Raw genomic sequence first — 23,017 nt, 5'->3', positions numbered from 1 at the left:
TCCTCTAAAAGCTTTATGGCTGTAATCTGTTGAAGGGCAGTGTTTAACAGCACTCACGCCATTACCACTGCTCTAATCTTCATCTTGTTAATCTAATTGTTGACAGAGGCTTTGCTTCGGATCATAAAGACTGAAGGTGTTTCTTCCTGTGTCTCTGTAAAGCTGTCTTTCTAATCTCATCCCTCAGTTCAATTGCTCACTTGATCTTTCAGCCGTAGTATAAGGAATATTAAAAACATTGTCACACCAATCTAGCTAGATCCTCACTGTTAGCCTTAAACCATAGCTGTTATTTCACCTCCTCCAATGTTGACTTTTCCACAGGGTTCAGTCGCCCAGGAGCCGATTGTTCGATCAGCCCGCTCCATGCTTGATAGCTCCACTTACCTCTTAGAAACAGCACGGTCGTTGGTCCTCAACCCCAAAGATCCCCCCACTTGGTCTATACTAGCTGGTCACTCAAGAACAGTTTCTGACTCCATCAAGAGCCTCATCACTTCCATAAGGTTGGTTTCAAACCCATTTTCTTTTTTCATTCAATTATTCAAACACATTTGTCCTGTTAATTTAGAGGTGTGAATAAATCAAACAAAAAACATAATAGCACCAAACTAAACTGAGGTACTTGTAGAAAAACCAAAACAACCAATTAAAATTTAACAAAGGGAAAATAACCCTCTTTAAACTGTCACCTTATCATGATGGTAAGGAGCTAAGTTGTCTGGGGCTTTATGCCCCTGGCAGGGTCACCCATGACAAACAGGTCCTGTGGAGTTGAGAGACCAGACAAAAGTACGGCTCCAAAGTCCCCTATGATGTATAAAAATACTGGAAGACGTTTTCCCTTGCCAGGACATGGGTCACAAGGAGCCAGGCCTGGAGGTGGGGCTCGAAGGCGAGCGGGTGACCGGGCACAGCCCAAAAGGGTAATGTGGGTCCCCCTTCCCATGGGCTCACCACCTGTGGGAGGGGCCATAGGGGACGGGTGCAGTATTCGCTGGGCAGTGGCCAAAGGCACCGATCTGATCCCAGGCTATAGAAGCTGGCTCTAGGGATGTGGAGCGTCACCTCTCTGGCAGGGAAGGAGCCTGAGCTGGTAGAGAAGTTCCGACTAGATATAGTCGGGCTCGCTTCCACACACATCTTAAGATCTGGTACCAGTCCTCTCGAGAGGGGTTGGACTCTCTTCCACTCTGGAGTTGGCCATGGTGAGAGGCGCCGTGCAGGTGTGGGTATACTTGTTGCACCCCGGCTTAACACCTGTACACTGGGGTTCACTCTGGTGGACGAGAGTATAGCCTCCCTCTGCCTTCGGGTGGGGGCACGGGTCCTGACTGTTGTTTGTCCCTATGTACCAAACAGCAGTTCAGAGTACTCACCCTTTTTAGAGTCCTTGGAGAGAGTGCTGGAGACCACTCCCATTTGGGACTCCATCGTTATGCTGGGGGATTTCAATGCTCACGTAGGCAATGACAGCGAGACCTGAAAGGGCGTGATTGGGAGGAACGGCCCTGCCAATCAGAACCCAGGCGCTTTTCTGTTATTGGACTTCTGTGCTCGTCACAGATTGTCATGTTCAAGCAAAATGGTGTCAATAAGTGAATTTGGCACCAAGAAACCCTAGGCCACAGTTCAATGATCGACTTTGTGGCCGTGTGATCGGACTTGCAGCCGTATATTTTGGGCACTTCGGTGATGAGAGGGACAGAGCTGACAACTGATCACCACCTGGTAGTGTGTTGGCTCCGATGGTGGGGGAATAACATGGCAGGCCCAAATGTATTGTGAGGGTCTGCTGGGAACATCTGGCAGAATCCCCTGTCAGAAGGAGTTTCAACTCCCTCCTCCGGCAGAACTTCACCCACGTCCCGGGGTAGCCGGGTGACACTGAGTCTGAGTGGACCATGTTCTGCACCTCCATTGCTGAGCCGACCGACTGGAACTGTGGCCGTAATGTGGTTGGTGCCTGTCATGGTGGCAACCGCTGAACCCGTTGGTGGACACCAGCGGTGAGGGATGAGTCCTATCGGGCCTTTTTGGCCTGTGGGACTCCTGAGGCAGCTGATGGGTACAGGCTGGCCAAGCGGAATGCAGCTTTGGTGGTCGCTGAGGCAAAAAGTTCACTGAGGCCATGGAGAACAATTTCCGGGCGGCTTCGAGGAAATTCTGGTCCACCATCCGGCGTCTCAGGAGGGGGAAGCAGTGCACCATCAACACCGTGGTATAGTGGGGTTTGTGGCACTGCTGACCTCGACTCGGGACGTTGTGAGTCAGTGGGGAGAAGACTTCGAAGACCTCCTCAATTCCACTGACGCCATCCCATGAGGAAGCAGAGTCTGGCGTCTCTGAGGCGGGCTCTCCTATCTCTGGGGTTGAGGTCACCGAGGTGGTTCTTCGGGAGTATGAGGTACCGAACTCCCTGTACGACCAGTGTCAGAGTTTGCTGACAGTCAGTCGGATTCGTTTCCGGTGAGGTTTGGACTCCGCCAAGGCTGCCCTTTGTCACCGATTCTGTTCATAACTTTTGTGGACAGAATTTCTCGGCACAGCTGGGGCGTAGCGGGGGTCCGGTTTGGTGGCCTCGGTATTACTTTTTGCAGCTGATGTGGTTTTGCTGGCTTCATCAAGCCGTGATCTCCAACTCTCACTGGAGTGGTTCGCAGCTGAGTGTGAAGCAGTTGGGATGAAAATCAGCACCTCCAAACCCTCTCCATGTCGAGGATGAGATCCTGCCCCGAGTGGAGGAGTTCAAGTATCTTCGGGTCTTTTTCACGAGTGAGGGAAGAATGGAACGGGAGATCAACAGGCCGCGTCTGCAGTGATGCAGACTTTGTATCGGTCCCTTGTAGTGAAGAAGGAGCTAAGCCGAAAGGCACTCTCAAGTTACCGGTCGATCTACATTCCTACCCTCACCTATGGTCATGAGCTCTGGGTCATGACCGAAAGAACAAGATCCCGGATAGAAGCGGACAACATGAGTTTCCTTCGCAGGGGCTCTCCCTTCGAGATAGGGTGAGAAGCTCGGTCATCCGGGAGGGGCTCAGAGTACAGCTGCTGCTCCTCCGCATTCAGAGGAGCCAGATGAGGTGGCTCGGGCATCTAATTAGGATGCCTCCTCGACGCCTCCCTGGTGAGGTGTTCCAGGCAAACAAGTCTGGGCTTCCCTACTAAAGCTACTGCCCCTGCTACTTGACCTCGGCTAAGCTGAAGAAAATGGATAGATGGATGGAAATGTAAAATATGACAAACTGCAACATCTTATTTCTCTCAGTAATATTTGTATGATTAAGGTTATTTTTCCGAGCCTTGTATTCTTTTGTGTTGCTGAACATTCCTAATTTGTCATTGTCATTTGCACTTCACAGCTGTGTGACAGTTTTTATGATTAGAATAGTAACATATTTTATCAAAGGTCGAGGCCAACTTTTTTAGATCAGACCAGGTTTCTATCCTTCTAAGTATTATTCAACCCTTAAGGGATGGAGTCAATGATTGCTGATACCTTTCAGGAATAATAAGACAGTCTGGGAAATTTCAATTCAAATTTAAGTTAACTGTGTTAATTGACTATGAGGTACAGCCACGAACCAGTTAGGGTATGAGAGCAGACGGCTGGGCTCCACTGTTGCCAGGCAACCTTACAAATGACAGGAGTCCAAGAAGGCAATGTGAAGCTCCCTTCAGTTTGTAGTCTTCACACATCACTTGTTACATGGTTTAAACAAACAGGTTCTAATAAACCAGTGTATGCTGCTTTTTAAAAAAAATTATTAAACACGACTAACAAGTTTTTTTTTTTCCAGTCTTAAATTTTAATATGTTATATAGTTAATACAGTATTAAAAATTCAACACTTGTTTGCACCCACATGGAACAGGAGGGCCTAGATTTTTTAAACTTTCTCCCCCCTAGGGACAAGGCACCAGGACAGAAGGAGTGTGATTACTCTATAGATAGCATCAATAAATGTATCCGGGACATTGAGCAAGCTTCCTTGGCTGCTGTTGGACAGACCCTGCCCTGCAGAGATGATATCTCCATGGAAGTAAGCAACCCATCAGCTCTGTCTTGTCTGAGAGAAAGAGCTTAATAGGATCTGTAGTCTTTCTGTTGTGATTTATACTATAATTCGCTCTGCCTTTGTAAATCACCAGGCACTACAGGAACAGCTGACTTCATCCGTGCAAGAGATTGGGCATCTGATTGATCCTGTCTCCACAGCCGCCAGGGGTGAAGCTGCCCAGCTGGGACACAAGGTGCAGCTCTGATAATATATCCCTTTTTCCTTAATGGATTTAGATAAGGCGGCACGGTGGACGACTGGTTAGAGCGTCAGCCTCACAGTTCTGAGGACCCGGGTTCAATCCCCGGGTCCGCCTGTGTGGACTTTGCATGTTCACCCCGTGCCTGCGTGGGTTTTCTCCAGGCACTCCGGTTTCCTCCCACATCCCAAAAACATGCATTAATTGGAGACTCTAAATTGCCTGTAGGTGTGAATGTGAGTGTGAATGGTTGTTTGTTTGTTTGTATGTGCCCTGCGATTGGCTGGCAACCAGTTTAGGGTGTACCCTGCCTCCTGCCCGATGACAGCTGGGATGGGCTCCAGCACGCCTGCGACCCTAGTGAGTAGAAGCGGCTCAGAAAATGGATGGATGGATGGATTTAGATAAATACAACTCTATCTTGTCCACCAATCCTTCCCTGTGTGACTCTCCTATAACCTTATTTCACCTAGGTGACTCAGCTGGCCAGCTACTTTGATCCACTTATTGTAGCATCAGTTGGCCTGACCTCCAAGCTGCACGACCACCAACAGCAAATGACCATTCTGGACCAGACCAAGACCCTCTCAGAGTCTGCCCTGCAGATGCTTTACGCTGCCAAGGAAGGTGGCGGAAACCCAAAGGTAATAAGCAGTCCATTGCACTCATCTTTATTGAATGTATGTGCAGGGTTTTTCCTGGCTCAAATTGAGGCAGAGGTGGTACCATTCTGACTATTTGCACAGGTGTGAAAGCCGTGTCCCACACTGACGCAAACAAACACTTTTTCTGGGAAGTATTTTATTGTTCGTAAATGTTTTCCATCCATCCATTTCTTCCGCTTATCCGAGGTTGGATTATCCCTCTGGCCCCCCTTCCTAAAAAGGGGGACCACCACCCCAGTCTGCCAATCCAGAGGCACTGTCCCCGATGTCCAAGCGATGTTGCAGAGGCGTGTCAACCAGGACAGCCCCACAACATTTTGAGCCTTTAGGAACTCCAGGCAAATCTCATCCACCGCTGGGGCCTTGCCACTGAGGAGCTTTTTAACCACCTCAGTGACCTCAACCCCAGAGATAGGCGAGCCCACCTCAGAGATCCCAGAATAGAGGAGATCTTCGAAATATTCTCCCCACCGACTCACAACAAGGTCAGCAGCGCCCTATCCCCACTATACACAGTGTTGATGGTGCACTGCTTCCCCCTCCTGAGACGCCGGGTGCTGGACCAGAATTTCTTCGAAGTCATCCGGAGGTTGTTCTCAATGGCCTCACCGAACTCCTCCCACGCTGTCAGCGACCACCGAAGCTGCATTCCACTTGGCCAGCCACAGGCCAAAAATGCCAGACAGAACTCTTTCTTTAGCTTGACAGCATCCCTCACCGCTGGTGTCCACCAACAGGTTTGGGGGTTGCCGCCACGAGAGGCACCAACCACCTTACGCCCACAGCTCCAGTCAGCCGGCTCAGCAATGGAGGCGTGAAACATGGTCCACTCGGTCTCAATGTCCCCCACCTCCCCTGGAACGTGAGCAAAGTTTTCTCGGAGGTGGAAGTTGAAACTCCTTCTGACAGGGGATTCTGCCAGACATTCCCAGCAGACCCTCACAATATCTTGGGGGTGTCCTGGTGCCAAGTGCACATGTGGACACCCTTATGCTTGAACATGGTGTTCATTATGGACATTCCATGATGGGTTCTGACCAGAGGGGGGGGGTTCCTCCCAATCACACCCTTCCAGGTCTCACTGTCATTGCCCACCTGTGCATTGAAGTCCCCCAGCAGAACAATGGAGTCCCCAGCGGGAGCGCTCTCCAGCACGTCCTCCAAGGACTCCAAAAAGGGTGAGTACTCTGAACTGCTGTTTGCTCCATAGGCTCAAACAACAGTCAAGACCCGTCCCCCCACCCGAAGGCGGATGGAGGCTACCCTCTCGTCCACCGGGGTGAACCCCAATGTACAGATGCCGATCCGGGGGCAATAAGTATACCCACACCTGCTCGGCGCCACTCACTATGGGCAATTCCAGAGTGGAAGTCCAACCCCTCTCGAGAGGACTGGTACCAGAGCCCAAGCTGTGAGTGGAGGCGAACCCAACTATGTCTAGTCGGAACTTCTCAACCTCACACACTAGCTCGGGCTCCTTCCCTGCCAGAGGACAAATAAGATACAGTACTCTTAATCCATGAATTTCCTTTCTGTCTTATGTGCAGCTATAAGTCAGTTGTTACCAAGTTTTATTGGGACCTGTCAAGGTATAGCGGCTCTTCTTCCGTGCTCTAATGATGCAGACAGTATACACTTAAAGTAATTGGCCCAGTCTGCCTTTAGTGTTACACAGTCTGTGTATACAAGATCAAAGTAGAAGTCAAACCCAGAGGAGTCACTCTTGTATATCATTTTTACCATTACCAGTGTGTACTTCATTTGTTTGGCAGGTTCAGCATTTTCTCTCTTGTTTAAAAAATGGCCTGCTTGCCTGATGAAGAACGTCTGAGTCCATTAGAGAAACAATATGCTCTTATATAGCTATTACAGCAGCCTCAAAGAATACTCCAGCTCAATATGAGCTATAGTAACTTTGGTTTTAATCATCGACATCCCCAGGCTTCACACACCCACGATGCAATCTCAGAAGCGGCCCAGCTGATGAAAGAGGCTGTGGACGACATCATGGTGACTTTGAATGAGGCGGCCAGCGAGGGGGGCATGGTCGGGGGCATGGTGGAGTCCATCGCCGAGGCCATGGGCAGGGTGAGGAGTTCCCACGCTTGTTCCCAACCTCATTTGTCCCAATGGTTTCACAGCAGACATGTTTGAAATGTCTCCTTATCTCTGACTCTCATTATTCCTATGGATAAACCATTTAATATCCTCAGGCAAATGATGATAAAGCATGAGCAGTCACTCACGCCTGCTGGGATACGTGACTGTGTTGACTTGGAGGTTAATAATTGACAGTATACACACTCACCGCACACTTCTTTAGCAACATCTACACAATTTAATGAGCAAACAATTTAATTTTGGGGGAAAAAACTGTACCTCATCAAACTAAAAGCACTTTCTGGTAGGTTGGTTGGTTGGTTCACTTAATTTGGTATATGACAGTGGGCAAAATATGAGAAACACCTCCGTATGATGCAGTGAGTTAAAAAAACTAAACATTATAAACCACAGTTTTTGACAGATCTTGCTTTGGGTCTCATTATATAGTCCAGGTCTACCTAAGGAAGTGGGAAGGAGTGTGTCTGCTTGGCTCTGAAATTATTTCAGTTCGTGAGCAAATCAAGAACTGTATTTAGGGTACATTCTGACGTGCCAAATTTGGTCTACTTTAAACAAACCAGTTTGTTTCCTCCTGGGTCTTTTGTGTAGGTGTGCGCGCCAAACAACTGCTCCAAAACTTACTTTTTGAGGTGGTCATGGTCCGCTTCAAAACTGACTCGGTGCGGTTCGTTTGTTGTTTGAATATAAACCAGCCTCGATCAAACCCAACAAGTCAATAACCCATAGCTTATAATGATAGTGAATGTTGTACGTCATACCTGATCCGCCGTCTTTTGCTTAGCAACGCAACTCCTTGCATGTTGTGGCAGCACGTATTTGTAGACAGCGCTCCAAAATTAGAAATAGAACGTTGCGACACTTTCATTGAATGAGCTGCTCTTCCTACCCTGGTATAGGATCTAATACTACACTCTTGATGCTCCAACTTATTTTCCAATAATAGCGCAAACTTGCAGAACAAAACTGCCGTGGTCATCTCTGGGTCTTTGCTTTGTCCCGCCCTCGTCATTTTTGTCCAATGGGAGCAACGATCGTCACGCATGTGGCTTTGTTTACAAATTATAGTTTGCGTGCAAAATGTACAATGTGAATTATATTATTATAATACTGACATTATGCCGATATCTACAGCTTGTAGAGCAGAGCTGGTGTCAAACCTAATAGAATAGAGAATGAAAGAATGTGGTATGTCTAAATGAAAATAATGACATTCTTGATCTTCACAGCTGGATGAAGGAACACCTCCTGAACCTGAGGGTTCCTTTGTGGACTACCAGACCACGATGGTGAAGTTGTCCAAGGCCATTGCCATCACAGCACAGGAGATGGTGAGTGCCTTTTCCGTTCTGATGATTAAGCGTCAGAGATGCTCATTAGCTGAAGAGGCTCCCTCCCTCTCACTCTGACTAGATGACCAAGTCAGTGACCTGCCCCGAAGAGCTCGGCAGCCTTGCCTCTCAGGCGACGGTGGACTATGGGCAGCTTGCACACCAAGGGCGCCTCGCTGCAGCCACAGCAGAGCATGAAGAGGTCAGACGGCACGTAGTGTCTCTCCAAAAAAAGGAGAGTGCCTTCTGAAATATCACTTTGGAATAGCAGCTTTTTGGACCCAAAAGGCTTTCAGATGTTTTTGCTCACACACTGGTTAAGGGAGATATTTGCTCTGTGATATGACTCTCCATCTTTGAGATCAAAGTAAAAGCGTCTGTCACTCTAAGCACCCACACAGTCATTTCTTAAAGGTTTCCTCTGTTGTCTGCAGGAAAGCTATGTGTGGAAACATCACCCTAATAAGCTCACAGCTCTTATCAGTAACTTGTACATAACAGGCTGCTGCAAACCCTGCTGGTTACCATAGCGACACATTGCCTCGACAAGTCTAAAAGCCTACAATGATGCTTATGAAAGAGCACCCACCCACCCATGTATCTCAGTCTAGAAATTAAATGGTACTGCCAGCTTTCTTTAAAGAGTGTTTTACATCATTTTCCATGCTGGGTAAAAGAAAAGTGTATTATTTAGTTATTTGCTTCAAGGATAGTCCTTTGAGATGCATCATCTCATTTTCGAGGGGGTCCTTACAACACAATTATAATCACCAGTAATACAGAATCGTTATTAAAGGTCAATCCAGAATATAATACAAAACATTTCAACACAGAGACACTTAAACTACACGCACACAAAGTTTAGCACATGATTGTATGGGAACCAATGACTGGCTATGCTTTCAGGTTGGTTTCCAGATCAAAACACGTGTGCAAGAGCTGGGTCATGGCTGTATCTATCTGGTCCAGAAAGCTGGAGCCTTGCAGCTCAGCCCCACAGACAGCTTCTCCAAAAGAGAGCTCATCGAGTGTGCACGTGCAGTCACTGAAAAGGTACCACACTGGTCTAGTATCTTTTTTCTCTCAGTGGCACTGTTTTACTGTTTGATTTGCTAGGAGTATGCATAGAGGTGGTTTAAATATTTTGTGCCGCTCATGTAGCTGCAGTGCCGTGAAAAAGTATTCTTCTTCTCAAATTCATATATTTTTGCATCGTTTCCTCACTTGAATGTTTAAGATCTTCAAACAAATGTATTGTAACTATCAGACAACGATAACCCAAGGAAACATAAAATGCAGTTTTTAAATGGTGATCTTATTTATTGAGGAAAAAACTATTCAGCGCTACCTGGCCCTGTGTGAAAAAGTAATGCCCCACCCCCACCTTGTTGAATCATGAATTAACTGTGGCTAATCACATTTTTTGCTTCATTTTCACTGAACACACCAAAGCCTCATTGCCTCCAGGCCTGCTCAATTAAGACATCACTTAGATAGAAGCTGTTTGACAAAATGAAGTTGGCCGAAAGATCTCGATAAGCTGCAACAAAATGCAACGATTCAAAGAAATTTAAGAACAGATGAGAAATAATGTAAATGACATCTATCAGTCCAAAAAGAAAGCCATTTCTAAAGCTTTAGGATTGTACCGAACTTTGGTGAGAGCCATTATCCACAAATGGAGAAAACATGGAACAGCGGTGAACCTTCCCAGGTGTGGTTGTCCAACAAAAATTAACCCAAGAGCACAGCACAACATCTGAAAAACTGCTGGCCTCCCTTGCCTCAGTTAAGGTCAGTGTTCATGACGACACCATAAGGAAGGGAATTGGCAAAATTGGCATCCAAGGCAAAAACCACTGCTGACTAAACATAAGGCTCGTCTTACTTTTGCAAAACAAAAAACAAAACATCACATCTGAATGATACCCAAGACTTTTGGGGAAATATTCTATGGACTTAGGAGACAAAAATGTAACTTTTTGGAAGGTATATGTCTCTTTATATCTGGTGTAAATGTAATGCAGAATTTCAGAAATAGACCATCAATCTAACTTTCAAACACGGTGGTAGTGTGATGGTCTGGGGCTGCTTTTCTCCTGGATGACTTGCTGTAATTGATGGAACCATCAATTTGCTCTTTACCAAAAAATCCTGAAGTACAATGTTCAGCCATAAGTTTGTGACCTCAAGCTGAAGCACAATTGGGTTCTGCAGCAGCACAACGATCCAAAACACCAGCAGGTCAACTTCTGAATGGCTTAAAAACACACACGAAAAAAAAGGAAGGGTTTGGAGTGGCCTAGTCAAAGTCTGGGCTTGAATCCAACTGAAATGCTGTGGCATGAAGGCCGTTCATGCATGAAAACCTTCCAATGTTGCTGAATTAAAACAATTCAGCAAGAAAGAGTGGGCCAAAGTATCTCCACAGAGATGTGAAAGGCTCTTTCCCAGTTATAGAAAACACTTGATTGCAGTTGGTGTTGCTGAGGATGCCCCAGCCAGTTATAAGGTTTAGGGGGGAATTACTTTTGCACACAGGGCAAGGTATCTTTGATTTATTTATTTTTTCCTTAATAATTAAAATCAACATTTAAAAACTGCATTTTATGTTTACTTGGGTTATCTTTGTCTGATATTTATATTTGTTTGATGATCTTAAACATTAAAGTGGAAAAACTATTCAAAAATAAGAATTTGAGAAGGGGGTCAATACTTTTGCACAGCTGTGTATATAGGGCAAGTGTGATGCACGGCAGTTGTACACCACTGCAAATTTAAATAATAAAGATATCATTCAGTGACTACCTCTCAGCCAAGGTCAATGAAAACAAAAATTATTATTTTGATTCTGATCTACAGTGTCTCCTTTATTGGATCCTTTATTTTTTTGTGTGGTTTTCTGGATCTGCCGAGAAAAGTAAAATGTTGCCTCTCGGCTGATGTTACACTTCTCTGATTTTAATGAAACCTTAATCTGGTAGTTAATGCATACGGTTTACTTTGTTATTGCTGTAATATGTGATGCTTCATGTAAAACCGGCTGCTCTTTATATCATCTGACGAAGAAGTAATAACGTTAGTCTTAAATTTGTAAAAGGTTAGTCGAATATAAATGTCATGTTATTTTGGGAGACAAAAAAAAAGGACTTTACCCCACCGGTAATGCAGGTCATGAAAGTAAAGCTATCCTGCACCACTGCGCACTGAATAGTAATTCTAATGTGTCCCTGCTATGACCCTGGCAGCAAGGAGCATTGCTAGTCACACATTAGTAATTCTATTCCACGAGAAGACTGTGATTTAATTCAATGCTCTTACCCAACTTGACAAATTTGAGTTTTCACACTTGCTGATATGAATCTTGTGCCTCGTTCAAGGGTTCCTCTCGGGGCTCTCGGTTTGCTTATGAGAGATATGCTGGCAGAGCTATGTTACTTGTGGAGTCTGGCTCATCAATTTGTTTTGATTGTAGTGCACTCGGATTTAATGCATGTTTAACCTTGCCTCCATTCCTCACTCCCATCTTCTGCCATTTATCCAGCTAGAACACTTATCTTAAGCATTTACGAAATTGTTCAAACCGTTAAAAGCTCAATCAGAATCAGAATCAGAATCATCATCATCATCTTTATTTGCCAAGTATGTCCAAAACACACAAGGAATTTGTCTCCGGTAGTTGGAGCCGCTCTAGTACAACAGACAGTCCATTTACAGAACACTTTGGAGACATAAAGACATTGACAAAAAACAATTGTGCAAAAAGATGCAGAGTCCTCTAGCACTTAGAGCAGTTCGAATGACTAATATTGCAATAGTCCGGTGAAATGACCATTGTGCAAAGGGCGCTGAGACTTCAAGAAGTGTATGCGGTTTAAAGTGACGAGTAGTGCGATAATCTGGGACAATGTTGGTTGTGCAAATGTTACAGATACTCCTCAATCAGTGTGCAAATGGAGCAGATGCTACTCTGGCATGAGTGGCCAGTATATGCAAATAGTGCAGCATGGCGAGACAACTACAGAGGGTGCACGAGTAATACATAATTGGCCCCACAGAAATGTGACAACAAACTCAAGTCAAAAAATTGCCAGCTTGTTGTAATGGAATTATAGGTTAGGTGTTTAATAAGTTGATCGCAAAAGGGAAGAAGCTGTTGGAATGTCTACTAGTTCTAGTTTGCATTGATCGGTAGCGCCTACCTGAGGGAAGGAGCTGGAAGAGCTGGTGACCGGGGTGCGGCGGGTCCGAGAGGATTTTGCATGCCCTTGTCTTAGTTCTGGCAGCGTACAAGTCCTCAATGGTGGGTAGGGGGGTACCGACAATCCTTTCAGCAGTTTTGATTGTCCGTTGCAGTCGAAGTTTGTCCTTTTTTGTAGCAGCACCAAACCAGACTGTGATGGAAGAACACAGGACTGATTCAGACCCGAGATCAATCATAATATCACTTTCATATTAAGTGTCGACCATATACTAATTTACTGATATGTCCGTCACGCTCGGTACACTGCCCTGTAATGCTCTTTAATAAGAGACCTGTGTGAAAAAAATTTCTTTTTAAAGAAAAAATAGTACATTTGAGCGTTGATTGACACTGTAAAGAGGTATCAAATCAATCAATCAATTCAATCAATGTGGTTTGGTACCACTTTATAATAAGTATAATTAAAAAGGGAGTACCTCGTCACTGATATTTCTTGTGTTCCCTTTTGCTGGTTATGAAATTCTTAAACCACATTTTAACCACAAAAAAAAAGCTTTAACAGAATAAATAACTTTTTGGTTAAACTTATTTAAAGCGATGCCTGTGTCACAGATAGACTGATGGATTGACAGATAAATGGCCGGGACAGCTTTTCTTCTACCACAGGCTTTGCATCAGACTGTGGAAGTGTAATGTGTGTCTAATGAAGTGTCTTATGATTGTTATGTAGTTATGCAACGCTTTCCGTGTTGCAGGTGTCATTGGTGCTGTCGGCGCTGCAGGCGGGCAACAAAGGCACTCAGGCATGTATCACAGCAGCAAGTGCTGTTTCTGGCATCATCGCTGACCTGGACACGACCATCATGTTCGCCTCGGCGGGAACACTAAACCCTGAGAATGAGGAGTCCTTTGCTGACCACAGGTGTCTGTGACCTTACCACATATTAATCATGCAAATAAGGACTTTCAGTATAACTACAGTGGAAGAGTGTTTAGCACTGCTACAAGGAGCAAGAAGTTTTTCAAAATCCCCTTTTGCATTATTAAATGTTTTCTCTCTGGGCTGTGTAGCTACGTTAGGTTAGGTTCTCTGATTGAAGGGTGAGTAGCAAACTCACTACTGTAGCTACTGTTACCCTAAATCAAGTTGGATAGGCTCCAGCTTCCCGATGACCCTTAACACCATAGTGCTGTACAAAATTGTTTTATTTTGTTATGTGGACTCAAACAAAGAGATTGTATCTGCTGGGGGGTTCTCTGCAAATGCCAGTTTTCTATTTTCTCTGAGTGACTCACCCAGGAGAAGCACAGGACTGGAAGTAAACAGACAACTGAAGATGCTGACCAAAAATCGCACCTGAATTTCAAAGAGCTTGTTCCTGAATGTAACGAGGGTGCTGACGGTGACAGTATTCCTCATCTCCCAGGGAAAGCATTTTGAAGACAGCCAAGGCGCTGGTGGAGGACACCAAGCTACTAGTTGCTGGAGCCGCATCCAGCCAGGAGAAGTTGGCCCAGGCTGCCCAGTCCTCAGCCAAGACCATCACACAGCTCACAGAGGTGGTCAAACTGGGAGCGACAAGCATGGGCTCCGAGGACCCCGAGACACAGGTGACCTGTAAAGCATGTAAATTCTGCTTATTTGATATCATTGCAAAATGATGTAGTCGCAGAGCCATTTTACTATACTTCTCTCAAATATGATGATTTAGGCAAGGACACAGACTGGCAAACTGGCAAACTGGTTTAAAAGATTCACTCAGTTTCATCTCGAGACAGATGAACAAGTCAAGGGCAGGCAGGGAGGTAATAGGCAAGGAAAAAGACAACTGCAAATCTGGTTTGAAAAAAAGTTATACTCAGACTCAACCTGAGACAGATGAACAAGGGGAAGCAAAGGTGAGACACAAGAAGGGGGTACAAGGGCAGCTAATAGGTAGACAGTATTGAGGAAACCCAATTAAAAGAACTAAACCACAAAGCCAAAGTTGGGAGACAAGGGCAGGCACGTGGCTCATAGACAACTGACTTGTTAGAAGAACTTAATACATTCTGACTAATTTAAAAAATGAGACACAGGTTGGCACCAAAAGCGACAATGAAACAATCCTGGTTGAATGAACTCAATACGTTCAGACTCATCAAGAAGATGAGACAGAGGTAAAGAGCTGATTGACAGGAAAACAGTCTAGTGGCAAACCTGATTAAAAGAACTAAATGCAATCAGACTAATCAAGGAGAAGGGCAAGGCAAGAGTCTGCCAAGAGTCCAAAACAGGCCTTTGACATACAACTTCATCTCGCCCACTCAGTATATCATGACTTGATGGGAGTGATAAATGCTACACGAGGAAATCCTCTCCCCAGGCTAGTGCTGATGAGTCTGTGCTCGCACCGTTGTGTTTTATTGATTCCAGCTTCATCTCCTCAGGTGGTTCTGATAAACGCAGTGCGCGACGTGGCCAAGGCTCTGGCCGAACTCATCAGCGCCACTAAGTGTGCCGCAGGCAAGCCTGCCGACGACCCGTCCATGTATCAGCTCAAAGGCGCCGCTAAGGTAAAAGGAGCAGGCCAGTCGAACAAATGGCTATCTGTTAGTGATATTTATCCATTTCAACACTGGTACAGGTGGGTTTCAGTGGGTTTTGAAGTGCACACCAGAACTCTCTCAGTTTACATCAGTGCATTGAACAACCCGGGCAAGAAATGTTCTCAATTGATGTACAGTATTTGTCTTTCTCACAGCTGTCATACATACAAACTTCCTCATGTAACTTTAACTGATGCATATGGTTTCTAGTGTTTTTCATCGAATTAGAATGAGGCCCACCCAGGGTCTCGGTCCCATCGACAGATTGGGGCTGTTCTTCCAACATATGGTGCGTCCCTTTACCCCAAACATGGGACCCTCTGAAAGTCCTGCTGTGCATTTGCTCACATTACCAACCTGTAAGGCTCCTGTTGCGGAAGGTGACGGGGGCCTGTTCAAAATCTATCAACTAGAGAAAAATTTTATTTCTTCCAAATTGGCTGTCATTAAATAAATACGATAATGAATGCTCACTGAATTATGTTCTGTTTTCGGTTTCATTATAAGCTGTGCAATTATAATAAAATAAGCACATTCAGAAAAAAAATGCACCAATTATTTTGTGAGCATATGTTCTGTATTTAAGGAGAAAGAGCACCACCTCCTGGTTTGATTGCAAGCCTCATCCCCTTGACTCCCTTTATTTGACAGGTCATGGTCACCAACGTGACGTCTCTTCTTAAAACGGTGAAGGCAGTGGAGGATGAAGCCACTCGCGGGACGAGGGCACTGGAGGCCACCATTGAGTTCATCAAGCAAGAGCTGACAGTAAGACTTCCTGACAGGCCGGATCTATTCTTTTTTGGTGATGAAACGTAGCCTCGCAGTGAATCGGCCTTAAAGTGGGTCAGCGATATTTGTCTATTATTCAGAATCCCTACAACTGCTCTCTTTATCCAGCTCAATTCCTCACAGCCATTGTGAGTTTTACAAATCTTATCATGGACTAAAGCTGCACGCTGTTACAGAGCAAGATGAGAATTTTACATTGGCCCAAAGTTTTTATCATAGCGCCGCCAGCCTCAGAGTGAGCTTGTAACTATCACTTATGACCCCATCCACTGTGTATGTTTTATTTCTGGAGCTTTACACGAGAGCATGTCTGTTCCTCACTATCATGCGTATGACTCATCTCCATCAGGTATTCCTGTCGAAGGAAGTCCCGGACAAGTCCACCACACCTGAGGAGTTCATCCGCGTGACAAAGGGCATCACCATGGCGACGGCCAAGGCCGTGGCAGCGGGCAACTCTGCTCAGCAAGAGGACGTGATCGCCACGGCCAACCTGAGCCGCAAAGCCATCTCTGATATGCTGACAGCCTGCAAGGTTCTTGGCCAAATGAGAACTTACACACGCACAGACCAGTGCAGGCCCAGTTGGCCACTTTACACTCTAAGCCACTCATGTCACCTGCAGAATACGATGTATGACTACAAACATCAGACAAATGTGATTTACTACAGATTTAATTACAACCCCAATTCCAATGAAGTCGGGACGTTGTGTTAAACATAAATGATTTGCAAATCATGTTCGACCTATATTTAATTGAATACACTACAAAGACAAGATATTTAATGTTCAAACTGATAAACTTGATTGTTTTTAGCAAATAATCATTAACTTGGAATTTTATGGCTGCAACACGTTCCAAAAAAGCTGGCACAGTGTCATGTTTACGACTGTGTTACAGCACCTTTTCTTTTAACAATATTCAATAAACGTTTGGGAACTGAGGACACTAATTGTTGAAGCTTTGTAGGTGGAATTCTTTCCCATTCTTGCTTGATGTACAGGTTTAGCTGTTCAACAGTCCGGGGTCTCCGTTGTCGTATTTTACGCTTCATAATGGGCCACACATTTTCAATGGGAGACAGGTCTGGACTGCAGGCAGGCCAGTCTAGTACCTGCAGTCTTTTACTACAAAGCCACGCTGTTGTAACACGGGCACAATGTGGTTTGGCATTGTCTTGCTGAAATAAGCAGGGGCGTCCATGAAAAAGACGTTGCTTGGATGGCAGCGTATGTTTCTCCAAAACCTGTATATACCTTTCAGCATTAATGGTGCCTTCACAGATGTGTACATTACCCATGCCATTGGCACTAACACAGCCCCATACCATCACAGATGCTGGCTTTTGAACTTTGCGTCCATAACAGTCGGAATGGTTCTTTTCCTCTTTGGCCCGGAGGACACAACGTCCACAATTTCCAAAAACAATTTGAAATGTGAACACTTTTCAACTTTGGATCAGTCCATCTTAGATGAGCTCGGCCCAAGAGAAGCCGGCGGCGTTTCTGGGTGTTGTTGATAAATGGTTTTTGCTTTGTTGTTTGTTTGTTTGTACAGTTTCAAGTTGCACTTACGGATGTAGCGCAGAACTGTATTTACTGACATTGGTTTTCTGAAGTGTTCCTGAGCCCATGTGGTGATATCCTTTACACATTGATGTCGGTTTTTAATGCAGTGCCGCCTGAGGGATCGAAGGTCACAGGCATTCCAATGTTGGTTTTTGGCCTTGCCTTACATGCACTGATTTCTCCAGATTCTATGAACCTTTTGATGATATTATGGACCGTAGATGATGAAATCCCTAAATTCCTTGCAATTGTACATTGAGGAACATTGTCCTTAAACTGTTCGACTATTTTCTCACGCACTTGTTCACAAAGAGGTGAACCTCGCACCATCTTTGCTTGTGAATGACTGAGCAATTCAGGGAAGCTCCTTTTATACCCAATCCTGGCACCCACCTGTTCCCAATTAGCCTGTGGGATGTTCTAAACAGGTGTTTGATGAGCATTCCTCAACTTTCTCAGTCTTTTTTGCCACCTGTCCCAGCTTTTTTGGATCGTGTTGCAGCCATAAAATTCTAAGTTAATGATTATTTGCTAAAAACAATCAAGTTTATCAGTTTGAACATTAAATATCTTATCTTTGTATTCAATTAAGTATAGGTTGAAAATGATTTGCTAATCATTGTATTCTGTTTTTATTTATGTTTAACACAATGTCCCAACTTCATTGGAATTGGGGTTGTAATATACTGTATACAGTAAATGTATTTCATTATCTTCTGATGTTTTTTTTTTATGGATTGCAATGATATGCCGAAAAGTACTGCAAATATTAGTGCTTATTTCAAAAAATGTGTCTACATTCCCTCCTTGATATTTTGAGCTGCGTGACATCCCACTGGGAGGCATTTATTTTGGTCTCCTTTAAATGTTTCCCAGAATCCTTTGTTTTCTCTCTCGATTCAGAAAGCGGCACACCACACAGAAGTGAGTGAGGACTTAAAAAGCAAGGCCCTGCAGTACGGCTCGGAATGCACTACGGGATATGTCAACCTTTTGGAACAAGTCCTACAGGTTGGAATGAGACTGTCACATTTGTTGTATTTGAAGTTTGTATGTACATGCTGCTTTAGATTATAAGTGGCTCTGTGTTGCATTCAGCAGCACATGTTCAACAGATCATACACACCAGATTAATATACTGAAATCTTCAGCTTGAATTTTTTTTTAATTCTTTAATCATCTCTACTTGCATCATCTACCATTTCTAGCACAGCATGGTCATAGTTTGAGTTTAATGTTTTATTGTAACGGTGCTTTTTAAAATGATTTTTTTGGGGGGACATCTATTAATGTCAAAAACTGCCCTCTACAGGACACAGTTACTACTGATTCTACTTGAGTGTTCCTAATTCTTTGTGCACTACGGATTTCCGACTCAATTATCATCCATCCATACATTCTCTGGGTGAGAGGAGGTGTAGTCGCTAGTCCATCGCAGGGCACATACTGGTATACACAAACATTCACACTGACATTCACACCTATGCTCCATTTTATTGGAATATTGGGGGAAGCCGAAGTGTCTGGACAAAACCCACGCAAGCACACTGAGAACATGCAAACTCCACACAGGAAGGCCGGACCTGAGATTCGAATGTTTGTTTTCACCCATATGTACTGGTGTGTGTGCGTTCAGGTGCTGCAGAAGCCCACGTCGGAGCAGAAGCATCAACTGGGCGTCCATTCGAAGCATGTGGCGGCATGTGTGACGGAGCTCATCCAGACAGCCGAGTCCATGAAGGGTGGGCCTGACCGCCGCATACATATGCTCGCAAACTCCCATACCTACACAACACAATTAGCTTTGTGGTGTTTAATATTCCAGGTGTTGACTCACTTTCCTCTGTAAAAGTTGAACCTGTTTACAGTGAGACATTATCAACACCGTGGGGAAAATCTGCCAAAGATTCCCATTATGAACTCAATTTCCTAAACAGGATTGCAGAGATGCAAGCGATTAACTAGAAAGAGTGCTAATCCTCTGTGCATGAATAATATCACTGTTTGTCACAGAGCATCAGCGATGCACTACAATCTGTCTGAGTCAGGTCACTACAATCACATTAGAATATTGAAATTGGTTGCTGTGCAAAATTGCTCCAAATTAAGCTCAACTGCAGTTATGACACAAATATGTTGGCGTGAAGCTGCACTGCTGCGTCTGACAGCAGTAATTGATTGTGTTTGAATGAGAATTACATTTCAGAGTGTAGACCAAGACCCGCTGGGGCTATCTACTTCATCTCTCTAATCTTCCATGTGCTCTCTCTTTCCTTCACCCCTCTTCTTCCCTTGCTGCCTCAGATGGAGGTAAGTGGGCTATGGTGTGTTTTCTTCCCTGGATCAACTTTCATAGAGTCTGAAGGGGGTAGAGGAGTATAGATGGCTGGAAAGATGGGGGGTGCAGGGCAGATTTCCCCCTAGCTCAACGTAATCTAGGAAAACACGGTCCCATCTGCCCTACCAAGCTGTTCCCAAAGTGCTGTGTTTTATAGACCTCTGTAAAAAGGCCCATCAAAGGTGAATTGCTTCCTTTCGTGTCTCGTATTTAACTTTGAGGCATTGCAGCAAGCACGCAAAGTTGAGCATCACTTGGAGTGTGTTGTGAAATAAAAGGTGAGTCAGCGCTCGAAGAAAACCGTGCTGGTGCCTTTCAGGATCAGAGTGTGTGGACCCCGAGGACCCGACTGTCATCGCAGAGAGCGAGCTCCTCGGAGCGGCGGCGTCCATTGAAGCTGCGGCCAAGAAACTAGAGCAGCTGAAGCCCCGAGTCAAGCCCAAGGTAGATGTGCCCTTCTCGGCCCTTTCCACCCACACAAACTCACAGGCGTACACACAAAGCTTTTTCTTTTCTTTTTTTTTTTGCGATTAGTCAGCAAGCAGCCACATTGCCCCACCATAGGAAAAGGTGACATTGTCTTCTCTTTCAATGCTGCTATCTCTGCTGATGAATGTTTCTTTGTTCTGATTCACACAGCTGGTCCTCTGTAAACGTTGTTCAACATTTTTTATTTTGAGCTCCGTTGCCAGGTGACGTAATTACCCTGCGGGGTTCTCAAGCTTAAATTGAACTGGGTTTAAACGGGTGCGATGGACTGTCGTGACCCTTTTTCCTAAAGAGAGGCCCTCCGTCTTCTTAAATGTATTTCCTTTTGTTTTATTACAGTGTTTCTCATTTAAAAACTAAGCTGAGTATTCCCCCCTTCAATGCTGTGGTATTGCCTACTTAACTGCATTGAGAAAAGAGATGGGAGATGATTAAATCCTGTTGTTTGTGTGTGACGTGCAATGACATGATTGTGTGTTTTGTTTTTAGTATAGTTTAATCCCTCTTGCATCTCCATTTTGTGCTTTCCTACTTCCCATTTACTTCTTCTAGTGCACTCAGTAATTGTCAGATCAACGTCCTGTCTGTGTCATGAAGGAACGCATATTTAGGTCAGCCCACTTTTAATAAAAACCGTAATGCTCTGTCTCATACTCTAATTCCATGAGGGCATTTATTATCTGGCTTCTGTTTTTGTTTTTTTCATACAAAAGGAGATTAGTGAGTAAAAGGCTTTTTCCCTCTTGTAGATGTCAGTGTCTCCCTCTAGTGATCTCATTTGATGCATGCAAAGACCATTTAAGAGGGAAATATTTCGAGATGTTTCTTAATTGAATCCCTAACGACTGAATGTCCTCTATTTTCAGAATCAAGATAATGTTTGATTTAATTTGAGTCCTCCTCATTGATGTTTCAGTTAGTTCTAACCGAATTATTTTGCCTCGAGGCAGAACTATTAAAGTGGCAACTCCTGTGTAATTTCAAGAGGAAACGACTCCATAAAATAGCGCCCTGATTTCGTCCCAGTGTCGCTTCCATCCAACCCTTTTAATCCTCTTTACTCCCTCTCCTCTCTGCGCCACATCTGTCCTCACCCTTAGCAGGGCAGGGGGGGTGGTTGGGCGCAGTTTGGTTCTCTCACCCCGGCATGCATGTCTCCTTGCCTCCCGACCCCTCTCAGAGCCTTTGTAGACCTGGAAGACTTCTCTGCAGGGCTCTGTCTGATATGTTTGATATATTAGGTTGTTATTCAGTCCAACTATATATCAAACATATTCCTACAGTGTCCCGCCATGTCTCCTGCCACCTGTGCCTTTTGTGTTTCTGGAGAGTCTAGGTACACAATCATGTGACCTTTCCTTGACGGTCCCTGAACTGATCATGTTTAGTTCAGGTCCTGTGCTGTCATTCAAAGACAAAAGACACCAAGGTTACAAATTTTGATTGTTTGGGGAGAATTTTTAGAAATTGTATGCAAAATTCTGGATATTGTTTGTCTGGTTAATGAGTTATATATGTATATTTTTTATTATTTTAGTTAGAACATATTTTCTATATCATCCTGCTTTTGGTTACAAATGTGTTTGGTGTGTAGATACACTATTTAATTACGGTTACTTTATTAACCTTCACCCAAGTATTTGTATGCATAGTTCCCACACACAATAAGTTCAACTGTTTCAGGAATAAATCAAACTCGCAATAACCAACAGAGGCGAACACATTTTAAGAAGGCAAACTGTGGACGATAGGGACCGAGCACGGCTGTAAATAGTGAAAATCCACGAATAAATATCACTTCCTTATAATTGCCATGAAAAAATATGAAAAAAAATGCAAAAAAGCAGGGAATCGAGTCAAAAAAAAATTTTTTTTAATAAGCGAGTGTTTCTGCAAATAACGGGATAGATTCCAAAAAAGGGTTTACAAATACGTGTATTCTCGAATGCTGAACTGCGAATATGCAGGGTTCCACTGTACTGTGAAACAAAAAACAAAAGAAAATGATAAACTTACAGTAAATGACATACATATACATAATTGCGCATTACAATAACCCATAATTGAACCAGTTAATATTTCCCATTACTATACTCTTGACACTGCTAATCAACGTGGGGATCTAATTGAAGTCCATGTGGCTGTAATAAGGCCTCATATAATGTTCATACTGAGAAAGTCATGTAATATTTGTCTGAATTTCGCTCAACTTTGACTTCCAGCAGGCAGACGAGACGCTGGATTTCGAGGAGCAGATTCTCGAAGCAGCGAAGTCCATCGCTGCAGCGACCAGCGCTCTTGTCAAGTCTGCATCAGCAGCTCAAAGAGAGCTGGTGGCACAGGGCAAGGTCAGTCCAACGTCGCTCAACAGGCTTCAAAGTCGCCGATGTTGATTTCGCGAGGGAGCGTCTGTATTGAGGCCATCTAGAGGAAAAGCCTTTCATCGCTATATGTCGCTGGCATACATGGAAGAAAAAAAGATACATTATTTGTTTGTAAATAAATATATGTTTTTGGGCCAATTATGTGCAATTGGATAATTTCACAGTGGTTGGGAATCCCTAATTTACCCAATGTCAATCTCAGGTTGGATCCAATCTAGCCAATGCGGTGGATGATGGCCAGTGGTCGCAGGGACTCATATCCGCAGTGAGTA

General features: G+C 44.4%; 1 protein-coding gene across 7 annotated transcripts in view; it reads left to right on the top strand.

Moving 5' to 3' along the window:
• tln2b (talin 2b) overlaps window positions 1-23,017 on the top strand; it is a 108,374-nt gene that overhangs the window by 78,586 nt on the left and 6,771 nt on the right. For 4 of the 7 annotated variants that reach the window (XM_061774379.1, XM_061774376.1, XM_061774377.1 and 1 more), the window contains 18 exons: window positions 325-506; window positions 3,913-4,045; window positions 4,155-4,256; window positions 4,736-4,906; window positions 6,869-7,015; window positions 8,278-8,379; window positions 8,462-8,581; window positions 9,286-9,432; window positions 13,339-13,505; window positions 14,011-14,194; window positions 15,014-15,139; window positions 15,824-15,940; window positions 16,314-16,499; window positions 18,438-18,545; window positions 19,171-19,276; window positions 20,192-20,316; window positions 22,584-22,709; window positions 22,948-23,010. In XM_061774379.1, the coding sequence (XP_061630363.1) occupies window positions 325-506; window positions 3,913-4,045; window positions 4,155-4,256; window positions 4,736-4,906; window positions 6,869-7,015; window positions 8,278-8,379; window positions 8,462-8,581; window positions 9,286-9,432; window positions 13,339-13,505; window positions 14,011-14,194; window positions 15,014-15,139; window positions 15,824-15,940; window positions 16,314-16,499; window positions 18,438-18,545; window positions 19,171-19,276; window positions 20,192-20,316; window positions 22,584-22,709; window positions 22,948-23,010 (2,412 nt within the window). Of the gene's footprint in view, window positions 1-324; window positions 507-3,912; window positions 4,046-4,154; window positions 4,257-4,735; window positions 4,907-6,868; window positions 7,016-8,277; window positions 8,380-8,461; window positions 8,582-9,285; window positions 9,433-13,338; window positions 13,506-14,010; window positions 14,195-15,013; window positions 15,140-15,823; window positions 15,941-16,313; window positions 16,500-18,437; window positions 18,546-19,170; window positions 19,277-19,838; window positions 20,055-20,150; window positions 20,317-22,583; window positions 22,710-22,947; window positions 23,011-23,017 lie in introns of those variants that run through there. The other 3 variants (XR_009788663.1, XR_009788664.1, XM_061774380.1) reach the window with 3 other exon arrangements.

Source organism: Phyllopteryx taeniolatus, chromosome 5 (assembly GCF_024500385.1).
Source record: "Phyllopteryx taeniolatus isolate TA_2022b chromosome 5, UOR_Ptae_1.2, whole genome shotgun sequence".
NCBI classification, from domain to species: domain Eukaryota; kingdom Metazoa; phylum Chordata; class Actinopteri; order Syngnathiformes; family Syngnathidae; genus Phyllopteryx; species Phyllopteryx taeniolatus.
The sequence above is the reverse complement of the archived record's forward strand: the minus strand, read 5'-3'. Positions and strand labels throughout refer to the sequence as shown.